Source organism: Oratosquilla oratoria, chromosome 28 (assembly GCF_046742065.1).
Source record: "Oratosquilla oratoria isolate Oo_2021 chromosome 28, ASM4674206v1, whole genome shotgun sequence".
Classification (NCBI taxonomy): Eukaryota; Metazoa; Arthropoda; class Malacostraca; order Stomatopoda; family Squillidae; genus Oratosquilla; species Oratosquilla oratoria.
The window spans coordinates 15891352-15909620 of NC_134804.1; the positions used below are offsets into that span (position 1 = coordinate 15891352).

At 37.4% G+C, this 18269-nt stretch overlaps 1 protein-coding gene across 3 annotated transcripts in view; it reads right to left on the reverse strand.

The window, feature by feature from the left end:
- Window positions 1–8011: 8011 nt before the first annotated feature.
- LOC143040245 (tyrosine-protein kinase Fyn-like) overlaps window positions 8012–18269 on the reverse strand; it is a 101478-nt gene continuing 91220 nt past the window's right edge. For 2 of the 3 annotated variants that reach the window (XM_076210981.1, XM_076210982.1), the window contains exon 12: window positions 8013–9375. In XM_076210981.1, coding sequence (XP_076067096.1) covers window positions 9194–9375 — 182 coding nt within the window. In that variant the 3' untranslated portion in view covers window positions 8013–9193. Of the gene's footprint in view, window positions 9376–18269 lie in introns of all 3 variants that reach the window. The other variant, XM_076210983.1, reaches the window with a different exon arrangement.

Below are 18269 nucleotides of genomic sequence, written 5' to 3' on the forward strand. Positions count from 1 at the left end.
GTCTGTTGAGGAAGGATGGGAGAGGACAGAAGACAGGGGTGAATGGAGAATGGTTGTATATGGATGATGTTGTGATCCATGAGGTGGAATGGGTGGGGATGGGGGATGAGATAGTATGTGTGAGAAAAATTGACGCAGCCCGAAGGGATTTCTCCCTGTCTTCTCCCTTTCGCATGAGGGGACGGAGAGGGGGGAGGTCGCCGATTTAATGAAGTGGCCTTGCTGTAGATGTGCTGTGTCTTGCGACACTGCTTCCGACCCAGGGCAGTGGACAAGATGCAGGGATAACCCGTCATCCGGGAGGTGCCAAGATAAGAGGGAGGGTAGAGGGTGGAGGGGAGTGGAGTGTGATAGGGATGGAATTGGTGGGAGTGGTTTTTATGCTTTTTTTTTTTTTTTTTTTTTCTACCTCCCTCATAAAGGGGAAAAACCTTTGGTATATGTATGTATGTAAGTGGAGGGAGTGAACATGTACCGTATGTATGTATGTATGTATCTATAATAAATGGAGGAGTATTACAAGTACAAGTGAGGGTGGCATTGTCATTTGAGTTAAGTAAATGATGGGTGAGATGAGAATATTCTGTTCTTAATTAAGGGTGTCAATGCTGTCTTAAAGTTTTGGTTATGTTGGTTCGATTGTCTTGGAATGGTTTATCGGTATTTTTCCCAGCATTTTTACCACAAGTTTCGTGGTATGAACTGGAGTGTGAATTGGAAAGCTTTCTATCCCTCACCGAGGTTGCTTTGTCGGCTCGGTCCTTATCGGTGATGTCAGAATGAGATAACACTCAACAAAATGGCGCAGATTTGAAGTATAAGGAAATTTAGATGACCGACGAGTGAATTTCGAGGATCACTGAATGGCAGAAATGGAGGGTGGAAAGAGAAGAGCACGTATGTGGCATTTACATGAATTTAATACTGTGTGGAATACTGAATCGGGGAGGCACACAATAACAGACTTACTTCAGGAGAACGACGATCATGTAAATAGCGATAGAGGAGAAAAATCACTTCAGCGGACAGAAAGAAGATGAAATCTCGCTAAGAGGAAACGAATTCTCACATCTTAAAAACTCACGTATTTCGATATGCTTACTCTCCTGACGAGGGTGGGCAAGTTGCCATTTAAAACAAAAGAAGTTAAAGACGCTGTTCTCCAGATGAGATGAAAACGATCTAGAGGGTACACTTTTCTCCGATCTCAGTAAGACTTGACTGAGCTGTTTTTGTTTTTGTTGTTTTGGGTATAACTACACTTATTTTTCATCTATCTTTCATTTTTTAGATTAGCCACCAGCAGGCAATAGCCGTGATTCTCCAGACAAATTTGGAATGTTCTCGAAGTCCCTTCTTGTTGGACTTAGTCTACTGTGCACTGTTAACAATAATTGTGTTTCAAATGCCTTTTGTCTTTCACACTCCTCGCGGTGGCACCCGTGTACACTGGTAGTATAACCACGTCTAGTGACTTTAGCCTTTCTCCGCCGGAAATGGGCTGATGACGTTAGTTAAGCTGGACAAGGCATTCTTGCGTCCTCGCCAGAACCTACAGGATAAATGTCGTAATAGACAGAAGGGAAGAGATTAGCAGTAGAGGGTGTACGCTTTTCCCCCGTCATTCCCTTTCTATTCCAGATTTCTAAACTATTCTTTCACCTCTACACATCAATCTAGCCATTACCGATAGATCTGTTCAACCCCTAAAACAGTGGTTCCCAAACTAGGGAGGCGCCCCTACCCCCCAGAGAGGCGTGAGGTCATCTGCTCAAAAATCATTGTTTAATAAGAATAATTAAATAAATCCAATAATAAGTTATCTGCCGTTACATACGTGCAAGGTATGATTCTATCAATCACCCAACCGGTTTTCTATATAATACATAATCATATATATGTAATATGTATAATATATATAATACTTAATTTCATATAAATGCAAAAGGTGTAGGGGAGGGGGCGTGTGGGTCTGATGGAAGCAAAAAGGGAATAGTTAGGAAACCACTGCCCTAAAATCAAAAGATGTAATGGAAGATGTGGTAAAGCAATTTCTGAGAAGGAAAGTGGAAATGACAAATAGTATAAGTTATAAGTAGATGAGGGTTTTATCATTACTGTGATTTTTAACAAAGGTCTCCATCCATGAAATAATGACGTGCGGCTCTGGACCGTAGAGACACCATAAAGGAATTAAACATAAAGTTATTCTATTAGAAAAATAAAAGGCTAATGATCATTGAGATTTATTTGAATAATGGAAATTGACGAACGTTAGTCACATTCGAAAAGAGGGAACAACACAAACAAGAAGATAGGACAAGTGATGTAGCTAATTATAAGAGAAACCTTTGAATACCATTTTCAAATCAACAAGTGGCGGCTAGCGAGTGCTGGATTAAGAGATCTCCTAGGTGTGCTACGAAAAAATGTAAATTTAGTCTATCTGGGTATTAAACAAAACATACCGTCCCACACGAGAGACTACGAAGTTCACATTATACACAATTAGAGGAAATTTATTAAGTTGATTCGGAAAATATTTCAGCAGTTATAAGGAGAGCGTCGTTCTGAGTAGCAAAATGTTGAGTTCCTCAGGACTCCGTTCCTGGACCATTTCTATTCATGTAAATAACATGAATAATTTCTGAAATATAGTATATAAAAATGTGGGAAGTATAGATTTATATGGATTATCCAATGGTCATTCAAAACAACAAAATGCTTCGAAGAGACAAGGTAGGAAAATTATCTGTAAATTAGTTATTGAAATTCAAACACCGTAAGATAAAATTAACACCAAATACGATTGCTAATTATATGGAAAAACAAATTAAATGGGAAGAAAAGGATTTGGTGTAATCATCAATAACTATCTCAAACCATCTAAAACTATGATTCATTGTATTTCATAATGTCATCGCCGCACCATCATTTACAAATGTGTCTCAATCAAACGGAAAAACATTAATCTTTACTGTTGATTTAATTTGTAACATTTGAGTGGGAGTAGTAGAATCTTCAGGATTATAGTTTGTACAGTAGAAAGATCAATATTCTGGCGGCCTGAATTTGAAAATTTGTAAACCTGATTCACCCCATTGAAACCTTAAAATTTTCTCTTTGGGGAAAACCCCCTTGGATGAGAACGTATAGTCTAAGCATTGTAATTCTACCTCAGATAAAACGAATCCACAATTGTGTGTGTGTGCGCGCGTGTGTGTGTATGCTTACTTAATTTTGATGTACAGAAAAAGAGACACGCTTGTGGGTTCTGTCTCTGTCTTCACCGATTAAACCTGGCTTTGATTTTTTTTTTCTTTTTTTACTCAACTATTTCCTTGTTAAAGATATTACAAAAGTGTGTGTCTGTACAGAAAGTTGTTTCTTGATATCCTTCAGGAATCTCGACTCCCATTCCAAACAAAGAGCTCACCCTTGTCAATGTTGTTGTTGTTGTTGTTGTTAATATTGTTATTATTATTACTACTATTATTATTATTATTATTATTATTGTTATCACTATTATTATTATTATTATTATTATTATTATTATTATTATTATTATTATTATTATTATTATTATTATTATTATTATTATTATTATTATTATTATTATTATTACTAATATTATTGTTATTGTTATTACTATCATTATTACTATTATTATTATCATTATTATCATTATTATTATCTTCTTGGAGTAATCTTCTCTCTGATACAATTCTTGTTAAATTGAATAGCCGCTGACGTTCTGACGATCTGTGTAGCTGATCGCTCAAAATTGCGGAAGATCTTTTTTTCCTCATTGTTCAATGTGGAACAGAAGTTTCCGATATTCATCTGGGAACCAGTTCTCTCCAGGATTGGGAAGATCGGTTAAGTAATGTTCTTGGATTAATCTTCTCTCTGATACAATTCTTGTTAAATTGAATAGCCGCTGACGTTCTGACGATCTGTGTAGCTGATCGCTCAAAATTGCGGAAGACCTTTTTTTCCTCATTGTTCAATGTGGAACAGAACATTACTTAGCCGATCTTCCCAATCCTGGAGAGAACTGGTTCCCAGATGAATATCGGAAACTTCTGTTCCACATTGAACAATGAGGAAAAAAAGGTCCTCCGCAATTTTGAGCGATCAGCTACACAGATCGTCAGAACGTCAGTGGCTATTCAATTTAACAAGAATTGTATCAGAGAGAAGATTACTCCAAGAACATTACTTAGCCGATCTTCCCAATCCTGGAGAGAAGTTGAGAGCATTCTGGTTCCCAGATGAATATCGGAAACTTCTGTTCCACATTGAACAATGAGGAAAAAAAGGTCTTCCGCAATTTTGAGCGATCAGCTACACAGATCGTCAGAATGTCAGCGGCTATTCAATTTAACAAGCATTATCATTATCATTATTATTATCATTATTATCATTATTATCATTATCATCATTATCATCATTATCATCATTATCATCATTATCATTATTATCATTATCATTATTATCATTATCATTATTATCAGTATTATCATTATTATCATTATTATCATTATTATCATTATCATTTATCATTATTATCATTATTATTATCATCATCCCCGTCTGGGATATTGGCTGCATGTTATTGTGGCAAAGTAGCATGCAGTTGATACTTTAGGGTCTATATGAGGCGCCTACGGACCAGAGTCACACATAATTTTTCTGTGATAGAGGAAAACTCTGTACATAGATAAATGATGTCACATTTATACTACGACTGTCCCTCCGTTATGCTGTCCCCCAACCCCTTGTTGATGTCCTGTACAATTTCTCTGAATATTCATTTCCTGTTTTCGCCGACCCTGTGGTGAGGAAAGAGAATGCTACCACCAAGTCTCTCCACTCGAGTCGTAAGAGGCCACAAAAAACGGAACGGGGATAGGATTAGGAGTCCTACTATCTGTAGCCCCAAAAGGGGACATTCCTAAAAAAAAAAAAGAAGAAAAGGCATAAGAGGGTCTGGGAGTTTTCCAACCAGTACCCTAAGGTTTGGGTCTTTTAATGTGCGTGGATGTGGTGCAGATGAGAGTAAAATGGAAGAGATAGGCAGTATGTTTGTGAGAAGAAAAATGGATGTGCTGGCTTTGAGTGAAACTAAAATGAAGGAAAGGGCAACTGTGAGTTTGGGAGTGTAGCTGGGAGGTGCTCAGGAGTGGAGAGGGGGCGAGGGAGAGAAGGGGTGGCTATACTAGTAAGTGAAGAGATAAGTAAGCGGGTGGTGGAGTGGAAGGAGGTTTCATCAAGGTTGATGTGCATGAAGGTGAAGCTGGGAAAGGAGATGTGGGTTTTTCTAAGTGCGTATGGACTTGGTAGTGAGAGGAGCGTAGAGGAAAGGGAGGCTTTTTGGGTAGATATAAAAGAGTGCATAGAGGGAATAGGGAGAAATGTCAATGTAGTTGTATTGGGAGACCTTAATGCTAGGGTAGGAAAAGAACCAATAAACGGAGTGATTAGGAAGTATGGAGTTCCAGGTAAAAATCGTAGTGGAGAATTGATGGTGGAGATGTGTCTTGAAAGAGAGTTGATGATAGCAAATACAGTGTTTAGGAAGAAAGTCAAGCATATGTAGACATGGGAGAGGGTGGTGGATGGAAGGGTGGCAGATAGAGCGTTAATGGACCACAACGATTCTGCATATTCTAATATGTAGTGGATCATCCCTCCATGCCTCACCAAAATCATATGACCAACACTCCTTATTCTTTAACTTATTTTGCTCATCTCGTTTCATTTTCCATTGAGTAAACTACTAGTATACCTCTGTACTTTTTCCATCTCTAAGTCTTTTTATTTCTTACTCTTGGAATCAATTTTCTAAATTGGCTCCAGTCCTAGAATTCGTTTTTTTTTTTTTTTATATATAATTTCCAGTATCTTAAGGATTCCATTTCACTCTCGTGATCTTTGTATCGTCCACAAACAGAATAATGTACCTTGGTTTTCCTTCCATAATGTAAATCAACCAATCACCTATTTTCTCTTGCTGGAACCCCGCGACCCATAGGAACTTGGCCACGGCCACCAATTCAGATCGTTAATCATTTAATGAAGAGATTTTGCGTTGCTGTCTGCAAAAAGAAAAAAAAAATGTAGGGCAGTAAAATATAATGCCATATGTGTCTCCTGCGTGATGGTTAATTTTAAATAAATTCGGATCTATTGCACGTGTGTGTATACGTGTGTCCCGTGGGTATTTACCTAGACGAAATGCACAGGGTTGAAATTGTGATCCCGTCTTCATGTATGTTTTTGGCCTGGATTATAAATTCACGCAAATTGTTCTATAAATCCAGGTATCTATGTCGAAAATTATGCTTCCTAACGTTCTTAGATTTTTTTTTTTTTCTTCAAAAATTCACCATGATATCTTATTGATCTTTTCTCCCACACTAACAGCTCCTCTCAGTAATTATTTCTACACTTTTTCCGAGTTTGCATATCATAATCATGTTACATCTCTCTCTCTCTCTCTCTTTCTCTCTCTCTGTTCTCCTCTTCCAGTGTGGGAAGTTTCAGTTTTCTCATATGTTTTCCTAATATATTTTACCACTTAGGTTTGAGATCACCATCGCTGCAGCCGGCATTCCCTAACTGCAGTATACAGAAAAGGAGCAACGAGTACTCGTGGGGTACCGTTACTCTCCAGTTTATCATCCCTAGCCTCAAATTCATGTATGGGATACATCCTTATTATCATACTTAGATTTAAACTCATGTATTGTTCTGGCTTGAGCTATATCACCTAAGTTATTCCAAGTATTTATGCATCTATATTGTATATATTTCTGTGTGTGTGATTCACTACGTATTCTGGCCAATAGACCACATGGGACCACAGTGAATGTGTGAGTGTGTGTGTGTGTGTGTGTGTGTGTGTGTGTGTGTGTGTGTGTGTGTGTGTGTGTGTGTGTGTGTGTGTGTGTGTGTGTGTGTGTGTGTGTGTGTGTGTGTGTGTGTGTGTGTGTGTGTGCGCGTGTGTGTGTGTCAGTGTTTAAATACGAGTTGTGAGAGCAAGTGGTAGAAAGATGATAGAAGAAAAAGTACATGAACTGGGGAAGGGGAACGTAGTAAAAGTAGTGGAATAAATGCAAGAAATTCTAGGGCATTTTTGTATCCCAAATAAAAAAAGTTGAAAAACAAAAGGGTGATAATCACTCATTTCGTTACCCCGTCTCTGTCCTTGAGGAGACCCGTGGCCCCTGAAAACCGGCAACGGCCACCAGTTCATCCCATAAGTCCCTCACATGCACATGTAGGTAGGTATGCATGTATAGTGTGCATGTATTCGTGTGTGTATACATGTATGTATATATGCATGTACTTAAATTTACGTACACCCGTTTAGTTCAGCTTGCTTTCTGTTGGCAATGCTGACATTTGACTATATCCTGAGTGGATTTCCCCGGACAACAGCCTTTACGCATGGTGTCATCACTGTCAGAGTCTGGGCCTTTGTGGCTGCCTTGCTGTCTTGGGTCCATACATGTACTTGTACTTCTACTTGTACTCGAGTTTAAAATTTCCTTGGAACTTGTTCTTGTTCTCAGACTCCAATTACTCTACAAATTTACATGTACTTCTGTGTACAAAAATATAATTAAAAGTAGAGTGTGGTTTTTGCTAGCCAGTATCAGCGAAGGTGTTGAGTCAGTTAAAAAAATGCATACCCGTCAGAAAAACGAGCTAGTTGCTATTCTAAACTCCAGGTTTAAGTTAGACTGATGTAACACCGAGGAAGAAAAAATAGCTATAAAGTCTTAATTAGTAACACAGGCCTATATAATGAAGGATTACAAAGGAAGAGGATGCCAACAGAACCTTTGGTCTACAACTAGGTCGGGTACAGAAAAAATAAATAAATAAACAAGTAAATAAAGAAGTAGATAAGTGGATGAAATAATGAATAGATAATGATGAATGATAAACAAACAAAAATACCAATAATTTATAATAAATGATACATAGATAGGTAACAAAAATGAGCAGATAGATAATAATAACTTTTATGGGTATGGAATTGAATGCTGAGAGATGCGAAATAATGGTTATTAGCAGAGAAGTATCCAATAACGAGATTTGGATTAATGAAAAGAAAGTTAAAGAAGTATGAAAGTTCAAGTACCTTGGAACAGATTGGAAGTTGAATAAACACTAGGATTATTAAATACAACAAAGAATTTTATTCTCTTTATCCACTCAAAGATACTGCAGTACCAACCCGTGTTAAGAAAACTATTTATGTCACTATACTTCGGCCCATACTTACTTATGATTGTGAGGCTTAGAATTTAACATAAAAAACAAGAAGTAAAATTCAGGCTGCCGAAATGAAAGCATTGAGAGCTATTAGAAGATGCTCAAGCTTAGACCACATTAGAAATAAAACGATACTCGACGAGCTTGACCTTTACTCAGTGTTGGACTATGTCGAACAAGCACAGCTAAGATGTTATGGGCATGTGAAAAGGTTGAAACCAGAAAGATACCCTCGAAGGTTTTACGAATGGAAACCAACTGGAAAAAGACCTGTAGGAAGACCGCGAATGAGGTGGAGGACAAACATAGAGAGGGCCATCGAAAAGAGAAGTACCACCATGGAAGCAGTTGAGAGGACAAACTCATACAAAGACAGAACCCAATGGAGAAGATTCCTCTGGCGCAATAAATGACAGACCGTAGTAGTCTAACAGGAGGAGAGTGAGAGGTGAGACAGGTGAAATAGAATAAGATAATAAAAAATTGCAGGCATTACAGCATATTGCTTAGGTGCTTATCCAAATGAATTTTAAAACTTCGAACACTACATTGCACTGCCTCTGCAGGAAGTTTATTCCATTCATTTACTACACGGTTGGTGAAGTAGATTCTACCCACTTCCAAATTAAAGAAGCAAAGTGATGACTTACACAAGAAAAAATTATATCTAGATTGAGAGTCAGTAATGAATCAACACGGACGTAATTTTATTAAATAATTTGAAGTTCATTTTGATTCAAACCAACTAAACCAATGTTTATTTATCAAAATAATGTCAAGCTTGTAAACATTTGAAAAATAATTTTCCATTTCACTCGACTGTCAGAATATCAAGGATGCCTTTACTGCACAAGGATTCTTTAGTCTTCCAAGAAAATTACTGAAGGTGAGAAGTTTGTGTAACTTATTCTTTCCTTATGGCTTCGAGCAACAGTACAAGATCTTCGAAGTTCGGCCTCTGGTCCGGATCGGGGTGCCATGCGCTACACATAATTTCGAAAATTTTATCAGGGATGTCGAAAGTGGTCGGCCTGGACATCCTGTATCCATGCGCCAAAGTTCCCGCAAGGTCATAAGGATCTATATCTGAAAAGAATAGTAGACAGGTGAATCAGTGGACTAGTCTCAAACACTGCAGTAAGCTGTATATGATTAGTGAAAATAACTACTAGGAACAGTTTTTGCATGCTTTTTATAGTGTTCAATAATGCATGAAATGTACCAAAACGGAACGAATTGGAAGTCTACTGGACAAAACGACCTTTAGCACAAATTCTACACCTTTATGTCTTCATTGCATTCAATCAACTTCTGAATTAAATGAAGTAGTATTATGTGAGATATACAATTAGTGTTCCTATATTGGGGAAACAATATCACTCCGAAGAGGTGGAGTCATAGAGGTTGTACAGAAAAGATTTAAAAGATAAGCACACGATATGTGTACTACAATGCATAAATGAATGGTAAATCACATCTAGAAACTAAAATAAAGTTGTTGTTTTTCAATAATTGAAGATACAAAGCTGTTTTTTCTCTCTACTCTACGCTAACATACATCGTCTATAAATAAATAAATGAATAGATTATATATATATATATATATATATATATATGTATACAAGCCCCTGGCTTCGCCAGCCCGGCTGCGCCGGGGGGCTTGGCCTGCGGCGCACCTCGCTTCGCTCGCGGAGGGCTACGCCCCACCTTCAAACAAAGGCTATAAAATAACCAACTGTAAATTATTCACCTCTTTTATTTTCGTAATTTTTGTTTTTTAGAAAAATATTTTTATTTAGACTTACGCCCAAGATCCGCTCGAGTCCCAAAGATCCGCTCGAGCCCTCAAGATCCGCTCGAGTCCCAAAGATCTACTCAAGTCCTCTAGATCCGCTCGAGTCCCAAAGATCCGCTCGAGTCCTCTAGATCCACTCGAGTCTCAAAGATCCGCTCGAGTCCTCTAGATCCGAAGGAGAAGAAGAAGAAGAAGAAGAAGAAGAAGACGAAGAAGAAGAAGAAGAAGAAGAAGAAGACGAAGAAGAAGAAGAAGAACGCGAATACGAAGAAGAAGAAGAAGAACGCAAAGACGAAGAAGAAGAAGAAGAACGCGAAGACGAAGAAGAACGCGAAGAAGAAGAACGCGAAGAAGAGGAGGAAGAAGAAGAACGCGAAGAAGAAAAAGAACGCGAAGAAGAAGAAGAAGAAGAACGCGAAGAAGAACGCGAAGAAGAAGAAGAAGAAGAAGAAGAAGAAGAAGAAGAAGAAGAAGAAGAGGAAGAATACCACCTGACCCCGACTTCTTCTTCTTCTTCTTCTTCTTTTTCCTATTGGACAACCTTACACCCACCCCATGTCCCCAAAATACCACGGATTGAAAAACGGGAAAAACTGGAAAGACTTTATTTTTTAAGTTACATTGATATGTATGTATATATGTATATATGTATGTATATATGTATATATGTATGTATATATGTATATATGTATGTATATATGTATATATATATGTATATATGTATATATATATATATATGTATGTAAATATATATATATATGTATATATGTATATATATGTATATATGTATATATACAGTATATGTGTATATATATACATATATGTATATATACATATATATATATATATATATATATATTTATATATATATATATATATATATATATATATATATATGTATTACACGTGGAGTTAAAACGACAGCATTGTTGTAGTTGTTCAGTCTTTTCTTCGTATTCTCGATTTTCCTGATAAGAGATTTTCCATTGACTGGGTGGATTGAAACTAGGTCTCTATATTCTTCCATTTGTTCTTATTTGATATCAACGTTTCGTCTTAAATAAGACATTATCAAGATATAACTGAAATAACAAAAATTACATGGTAACAGTAAAGGTACTAGACAATAACAAGATATAACTGAAATAACAAATATTACATGGTGACAATAAAGGTACTAGACAATATCAAGACACAACTGAAATAACAAAAATTACATGGTAACAGTAATAATAAAGGTGACAAATTTATAAAAAAAAAAAATACGGAGACTTACGTATTTAAAGAGAAGGAAGGGTGTGAGAGAGCTGGGGATGACAGAAGTATATATACCTAAGATCAGGTCAGACCAAGGGGGGGGGGAGGAACAGACAATAAGGACCTCAGAGGTCAAGGGTAAGGAGGGGGGAGGGTTAGGTGGGTGCGGTCACCGAGGATGGGGGGGGGGAGGTGGAGGGAGAGAGAGAGAAAGGGTAGAGGGAGAAGGGGGATTTTTTTTTCTAAATAAAGGAATAGAGGAGATTACATTGCATTGAATGTTAATGACCGGATTTTTGTCCTTAATGTGAAAGGCTTCGAGTAGTTGTAGTCTCCTAGGGTCATTGCTTGATCCAATAATTTTGGTGTTGTTGATCAAATCATCTCTCCTGAGTGCAGCGTTATGGGAACTCCTATGATGTACTTTGATTGCCCCCTCTTGTAGGTGGAAAGTTAGGCGACGGCTGACTTTACATCTAGTAAAACCAATGTAAGAATGGGGGAGGAAATTACAATTTCCTGTAGAACATTTATATTCATATACTACATTAGTTTTAGATGTGAAGTCCGATCGCTTAGACAAATTGTTTGTCATGATCAGGGAGGAAGTTTTTGGGTTTTTTATAATATATGAGAACTCTGATTTTGTTGTTCTCATTTGTAGGAAGGCAATTTTTATAAATGATGTCTCTGATGACTTTTTCATCTTTCTTATAATTACTAGTGAAGGTGTTTCTGTAGTAAATGTTAATGGAGTTATGACCTGATCTTAGGTATATATACTTCTGTCATCCCCAGCTCTCTCACACCCTTCCTTCTCTTTAAATACGTAAGTCTCCGTATTTATTTTTTATAAATTTGTCACCTTTATTATTACTGTTACCATGTAATTTTGTTATTTCAGTTGTGTCTTGATATTGTCTAGTACCTTTATTGTCACCATGTAATATTTGTTATTTCAGTTATATCTTGTTATTGTCTACTGTAGTACCTTTACTGTTACCATGTAATTTTTGTTATTTCAGTTATATCTTGATAATGTCTTATTTAAGACGAAACGTTGATATCAAATAAGAACAAATGGAAGAATATAGAGACCTAGTTTCAATCCACCCAGTCAATGGAAAATCTCTTATCAGGAAAATCGAGAATACGAAGAAAAGACTGAACAACTACAACAATGCTGCTCCCCCCCTTTATTAATCTACGACTCCACGATCGAGCAGTACAGCAGAGCCACCTTACCCAGGACTTCCGTAAGAAGATGGTGGAAGAAGAAATCAAAAATAAGAAATCCCAAGTAGCACGCCTACAAGAAGAACTTGAAGACGTTCAGAGACGCTACGAGAACCTACCGCTAGGAAACGGGTTACAACAGAGGACCCTAACAGCACTCGACTCGGTCATTGCCAACCACCACCACGTAGGCAAGACCCAGATCATGAAGAAGATGTCCCGCTTTTACGGGGGTACCCTGGCCCTCCCCGAGAGCTCCCCTAGTTTCATCAACCTTTCGAGTGAGACCCTTTCCGAGGACCAAGTGGAATTCCTAAACTTAGGCATCAACTGTCACATGATGCCGAGGTACAACCAAACCAATAAGAAGGTAGAACTGGCTGTACTTTATGAAGATCTCTGCAAACTAGAAAAGGAAGGTAAGATCCATATTAACCCTGACTTACAAGTACAATTTCAGAACGAGAGTACTAAATCCCGCCACTCCGGAATTCCAGCCACCTACTCCCCCCTCGTCTCAGAGAAGCGGCAAAACAACTAAAGGAAAACGAAAACATCATAGTCCGCAAAGCAGATAAGTCCTCTTGTTTCGTTATCTTGGACAAAGACATCTACCTTCAAAAGTGTAACGACATCTTGAAAGACCGTACTAAGTTCAAAAGAATTTCCCGTAACCCTGTTGACAACTTAAAGATAAAGCTAAACAAACTTATCTCGGTAGTAAATGCAGAAACAGGAGGACTCAAATTAGCTAAGGTAATCGGCGATTTTCAACCCGGTTACTTCTACGGGAACGTTAAAACTCACAAGGAGGGAAACCCACTTAGGCCTATCATTTCCCAAATCCCCACCCCTTCTTACCATGTTGCCAAACGGCTATATGATATCATCTCCCCTTACATTCCTAGAACATACTCCCTCCGCTCTACTGAAGACTTTGTTGACATCCTACGGGTTAATAAACCTGTCGGAATCCTGGCATCATTAGATGCTAAAAATCTTTTCACTGAAATTCCTATATTAAGAACAATCAATATCATCCTTGAATATGTGTATCATAATGATGACATCCCCCCCCCCCCGTATCCCTGAGTCCACTTTAAAAGAATTACTGGTCACCTGCACCACAGAAGTTCCATTCAGGTGCCCAGAGGGAAACCTTTACGTGCAGCAAGATGGGGTAGCGATGGGATCACCGTTAGGTGTCCTCTTCGCTGAAGCCTTCATGTCTGCGGTAGAAAGATCAGCCTTCCAGGACGGAGAGTTAAAACCACATATTTACTGTAGATATGTAGATGACATCTTTGTCAGCACCCATTTTGTTGAATTGTTAGAAAATATACGGTGCCGACTTCAGGAAATTTCAGGCTTAACTTTTTCCACTGAAATGAACAACAATGGTCTACTCCCCTTCCTGGATGTCGATTCTACTTCCGACAACTTCATTACTAGTGTATATAGAAAACCCACCAACTTGGATAAGTGCATGAATGGTAAGAGCGAGTGCACAGACAACTACAAAAAAGGTGTCATTAGAGCATATATAAAAAGAGCCATTTCAGTATGTTCCTCATGGCAAGCTTTACACAGTGAACTCCAACACCTGAGACAGATGCTCACAAATAATGGGTATTCTAACACTGACTTTGATTCTGTTACCTCCAAAATGCTTGAATCCCATTTCACAATTAAAGAACCACAAAATCATAACTCCATTAACATTTACTACAGAAACACCTTCACTAGTAATTATAAGAAAGATGAAAAAGTCATCAGAGACATCATTTATAAAAATTGCCTTCCTACAAATGAGAACAACAAAATCAGAGTTCTCATATATTATAAAAACCCAAAAACTTCCTCCCTGATCATGACAAACAATTTGTCTAAGCGATCGGACTTCACATCTAAAACTAATGTAGTATATGAATATAAATGTTCTACAGGAAATTGTAATTTCCTCCCCCATTCTTACATTGGTTTTACTAGATGTAAAGTCAGCCGTCGCCTAACTTTCCACCTACAAGAGGGGGCAATCAAAGTACATCATAGGAGTTCCCATAACGCTGCACTCAGGAGAGATGATTTGATCAACAACACCAAAATTATTGGATCAAGCAATGACCCTAGGAGACCATAACTACTCGAAGCCTTTCACATTAAGGACAAAAATCCGGTCATTAACATTCAATGCAATGTAATCTCCTCTATTCCTTTATTTAGAAATAAAAAAAACCTTCTCCCTCTACCCTTTCTCTCTCTCTCCCTCCACCTCCTCCCCCACCCTCGGTGACCGCACCCACCTAACCCTCCCCCCCCAACCCCAACCCCTTACCCTTGACCTCTGAGGTCCTTATTGTCTGTTCCTCCCCCCCCCTTGGTCTGACCTGATCTTAGGTATATATACTTCTGTCATCCCCAGCTCTCTCACACCCTTCCTTCTCTTTAAATACGTAAGTCTCCGTATTTATTTTTTATAAATTTGTCACCTTTATTATTACTGTTACCATGTAATTTTTGTTATTTCAGTTGTGTCTTGATATTGTCTAGTACCTTTATTGTCATTTGTTATTTCAGTTATATCTTGTTATTGTCTAGTACCTTTACTGTTACCATGTAATTTTTGTTATTTCAGTTATATCTTGATAATGTCTTATTTAAGACGAAACGTTGATATCAAATAAGAACAAATGGAAGAATATAGAGACCTAGTTTCAATCCACCCAGTCAATGAAAAATCTCTTATCAGGAAAATCGAGAATACGAAGAAAAGACTGAACAACTACAACAATGCTGTCGTTTTTAACTCCACGTGTATTACTGAGAACCTGCTCCCCCCCTTTACTAATATATATGTATATATATATATGTATGTATATATGTATATATGTATGTATATATGTATATATGTATGTATATATGTATATATGTATATATATATGTATATATGTATATATATATATGTATGTATATATATATATATGTATATATGTATATATGTATATATGTATGTATATATGTATATATATGTATATATGTATATATACAGTATATGTGTATATATGTATACATATATGTATATATACATATATATATATATGTATATATATATATATATGTATATATATATGTATATATGTATATATATATGTATATATGTATATATGTATATATATACATATATATATATATATATATATATATATATATATATATATATATATATTAGTGAATTTAGGGAGCAGGTTTTCATCAAGACATTTTCTATTGAAAATCACAGCATACTCAGCGTTCGTGATGTTTTTCTTAACACTTTCAATTCTTCTAATAATTCCCTTCTTAGAACTTGGTAAATTATAAATAATATTTCCAATGGAGTCCATTGTGGAAATAAAAACTAGAACTTAACGACGTTTCGCCTATACCTTAGGCATCTTCTGGTAAATTTTATTTACAAAAAGTTACAAAATGTGAAATACTAGGAGAGATGGTGGTGCAAGAGTGCTGCCGGACTTTTCATCTTCGTGGCGCGACGTGTGATGCCCCGAAAAGTTCCAAATGTCCGCACATATTTTGCTGTATGTTGATATTTGGCATATGGTTTTTGATCAAAACTGCCTCCAAACATTTTAATTTTCTTTTGTCGTTGGTCTTTGAAATTATGACTGTGTTTTCGTTTAATTGGTCTCGTGATACGATAGTGTTGTGTGTTTTTGTGATGTGATTTTTGATAGCGCCGTTTTGCATCGACAAAGAGATTAAAATAATAGGGTTGACTATATCCTGATATGAAACCATTCAAAGTAATTATGTGGATTCTTCCAAACAAAACAAAACGGCAAATTGTCATTATTTATTTTATGTTTAGTATAAGTTACCGGTACAAACTCAAATGTTTCGTGTCTGTCTACAATGTGAATACAAAAATTGCATACAATACTGGATTACTCATAGCACTTGCACAATGCATTACATGGCAAATCCACATTCTTTGTAAACACACATTTGGTTTACAGTGATGAGGGTGTCCTTAATTAGCCTGTTGGATTCTGAGCTGCAAAGGGGCTAGTGGCAAACAACTGCATCAAACATGAGTGGAATATGATGTACTTCTCTGACACTGGGTCATCACATTTGTTCCTAAAAAGACACAAATGAAAATAATTTTGTAATGGCTGGGTAGCAAGGATGATTGATTACAGAATATTGTGCACACAGACAATGGATAACAATTTCAAGGTTATACTCACCTAACCCCACTTTGAATCCACTCCTCTTCATCATCAGTGCTAGACTCGCTCTCAGATTCTGTTTTAGGCTCATACTCAGGATCATCATCTACATGTGTCTCATCATCCATCAGAGATTCGCATGATGACTCACGAGTTTCCATATCCTTGTTGGGTAGTTAGGTGAGTGACGTATCAATTTGAGGTAAAGATATGTTTACTACTCTCGACTGCTGCTTTAATCATCAACATATCATTCTTCCCAGTTCACTTTTTCAATAATTTGCTGCAATTACTCGACTGAGTCTAGCATTAGTTTTTTGTATCCTTCCTTGTGCAGTACTCTCGTCTTTTGTAGGATGTATGTCAATGCAAAGTCTCTTGCTACTTGCTTGTATCATTATTCTGCTTTACTTCGTTCACCTTTAAAAATTTGTTCACCACTATCATCATTCCTCCTATTTTTTCTTGTTTATGTCTTCCTCATAAGCTACATTTTCTTTAACCCACTTGAACATGGGTCTTTCAAATGAGCTCGGTCCCAGCAAAACACATTATATTTGTATCCGTTTTCTTTAAATAAATCTTGACATCAAACATAGCTGATATAATCAATCTATGTTAGTGCATGCCACTTCAAATCTTTATTATAATTCTTATCTTCTGTGAGGAACAGTAATTGGTGAGGAACAGTGTGGGTTTAGGACAGGTAGGGGTTGTGTACATCAGATCTTTGTGGTAAGACACATATGTGAGAAAGCTATAGGAAAAGGTAAGAATTTTTTTTTTGGGGGGGGCTTTTATGGATCTGGAAAAGGCTTACGACAGGGTACACAGGAAGGCACTGTGGGAGGTACTGCAGATATATGGGATAGGAGGAAAGCTGTTAAGAGCAGTCAAGAGTTTTTACGAGAGTAGTAGAGCTTGTGCTAGGATTAGAAATGGAGAGAGTGAATGGTTTGAGGTAAAGGTGGGACTTCGTCAGGGGTGTGTTATGTCACCCTGGCTGTTCAATCTTTACATGGATGGGGTGGTGCGAGAGGTGAATGCAAGGGTAGTGGGTCAGGGGTTGGAGATGTTTAAAGAAAATGGAGAAAAGTGGGAGGTGAGCCAGTTGTTGTTTGCTGACGACACTGCGCTTGTAGCAGGATCAGAGGAGGGATTGAGAAAGTTAGTGACAGAGTTTGAGAAGGTGTGTGAAAGAAGGAAGCTGAAGATAAATGTGGGCAAAAGTAAGGTGATGAGATGTACAAGGAGAGGGAGTGACAGCAGGCTGGAAGTGAGCATTAAGGGTGAAAGACTCGAGGAAGTGGATAGTTTTAGATACTTGGGTGCGAATGTGGCAGGAAAGGGAGGAGTTGAGGTGGAGGTAGAATGTAGATTGAGAGAAGCAAGTAAATGCCTTGGTGGATTAAAAAGTGTAATGAGAAATAGACATCTGGGAATGGATGTTAAGAGGAGGT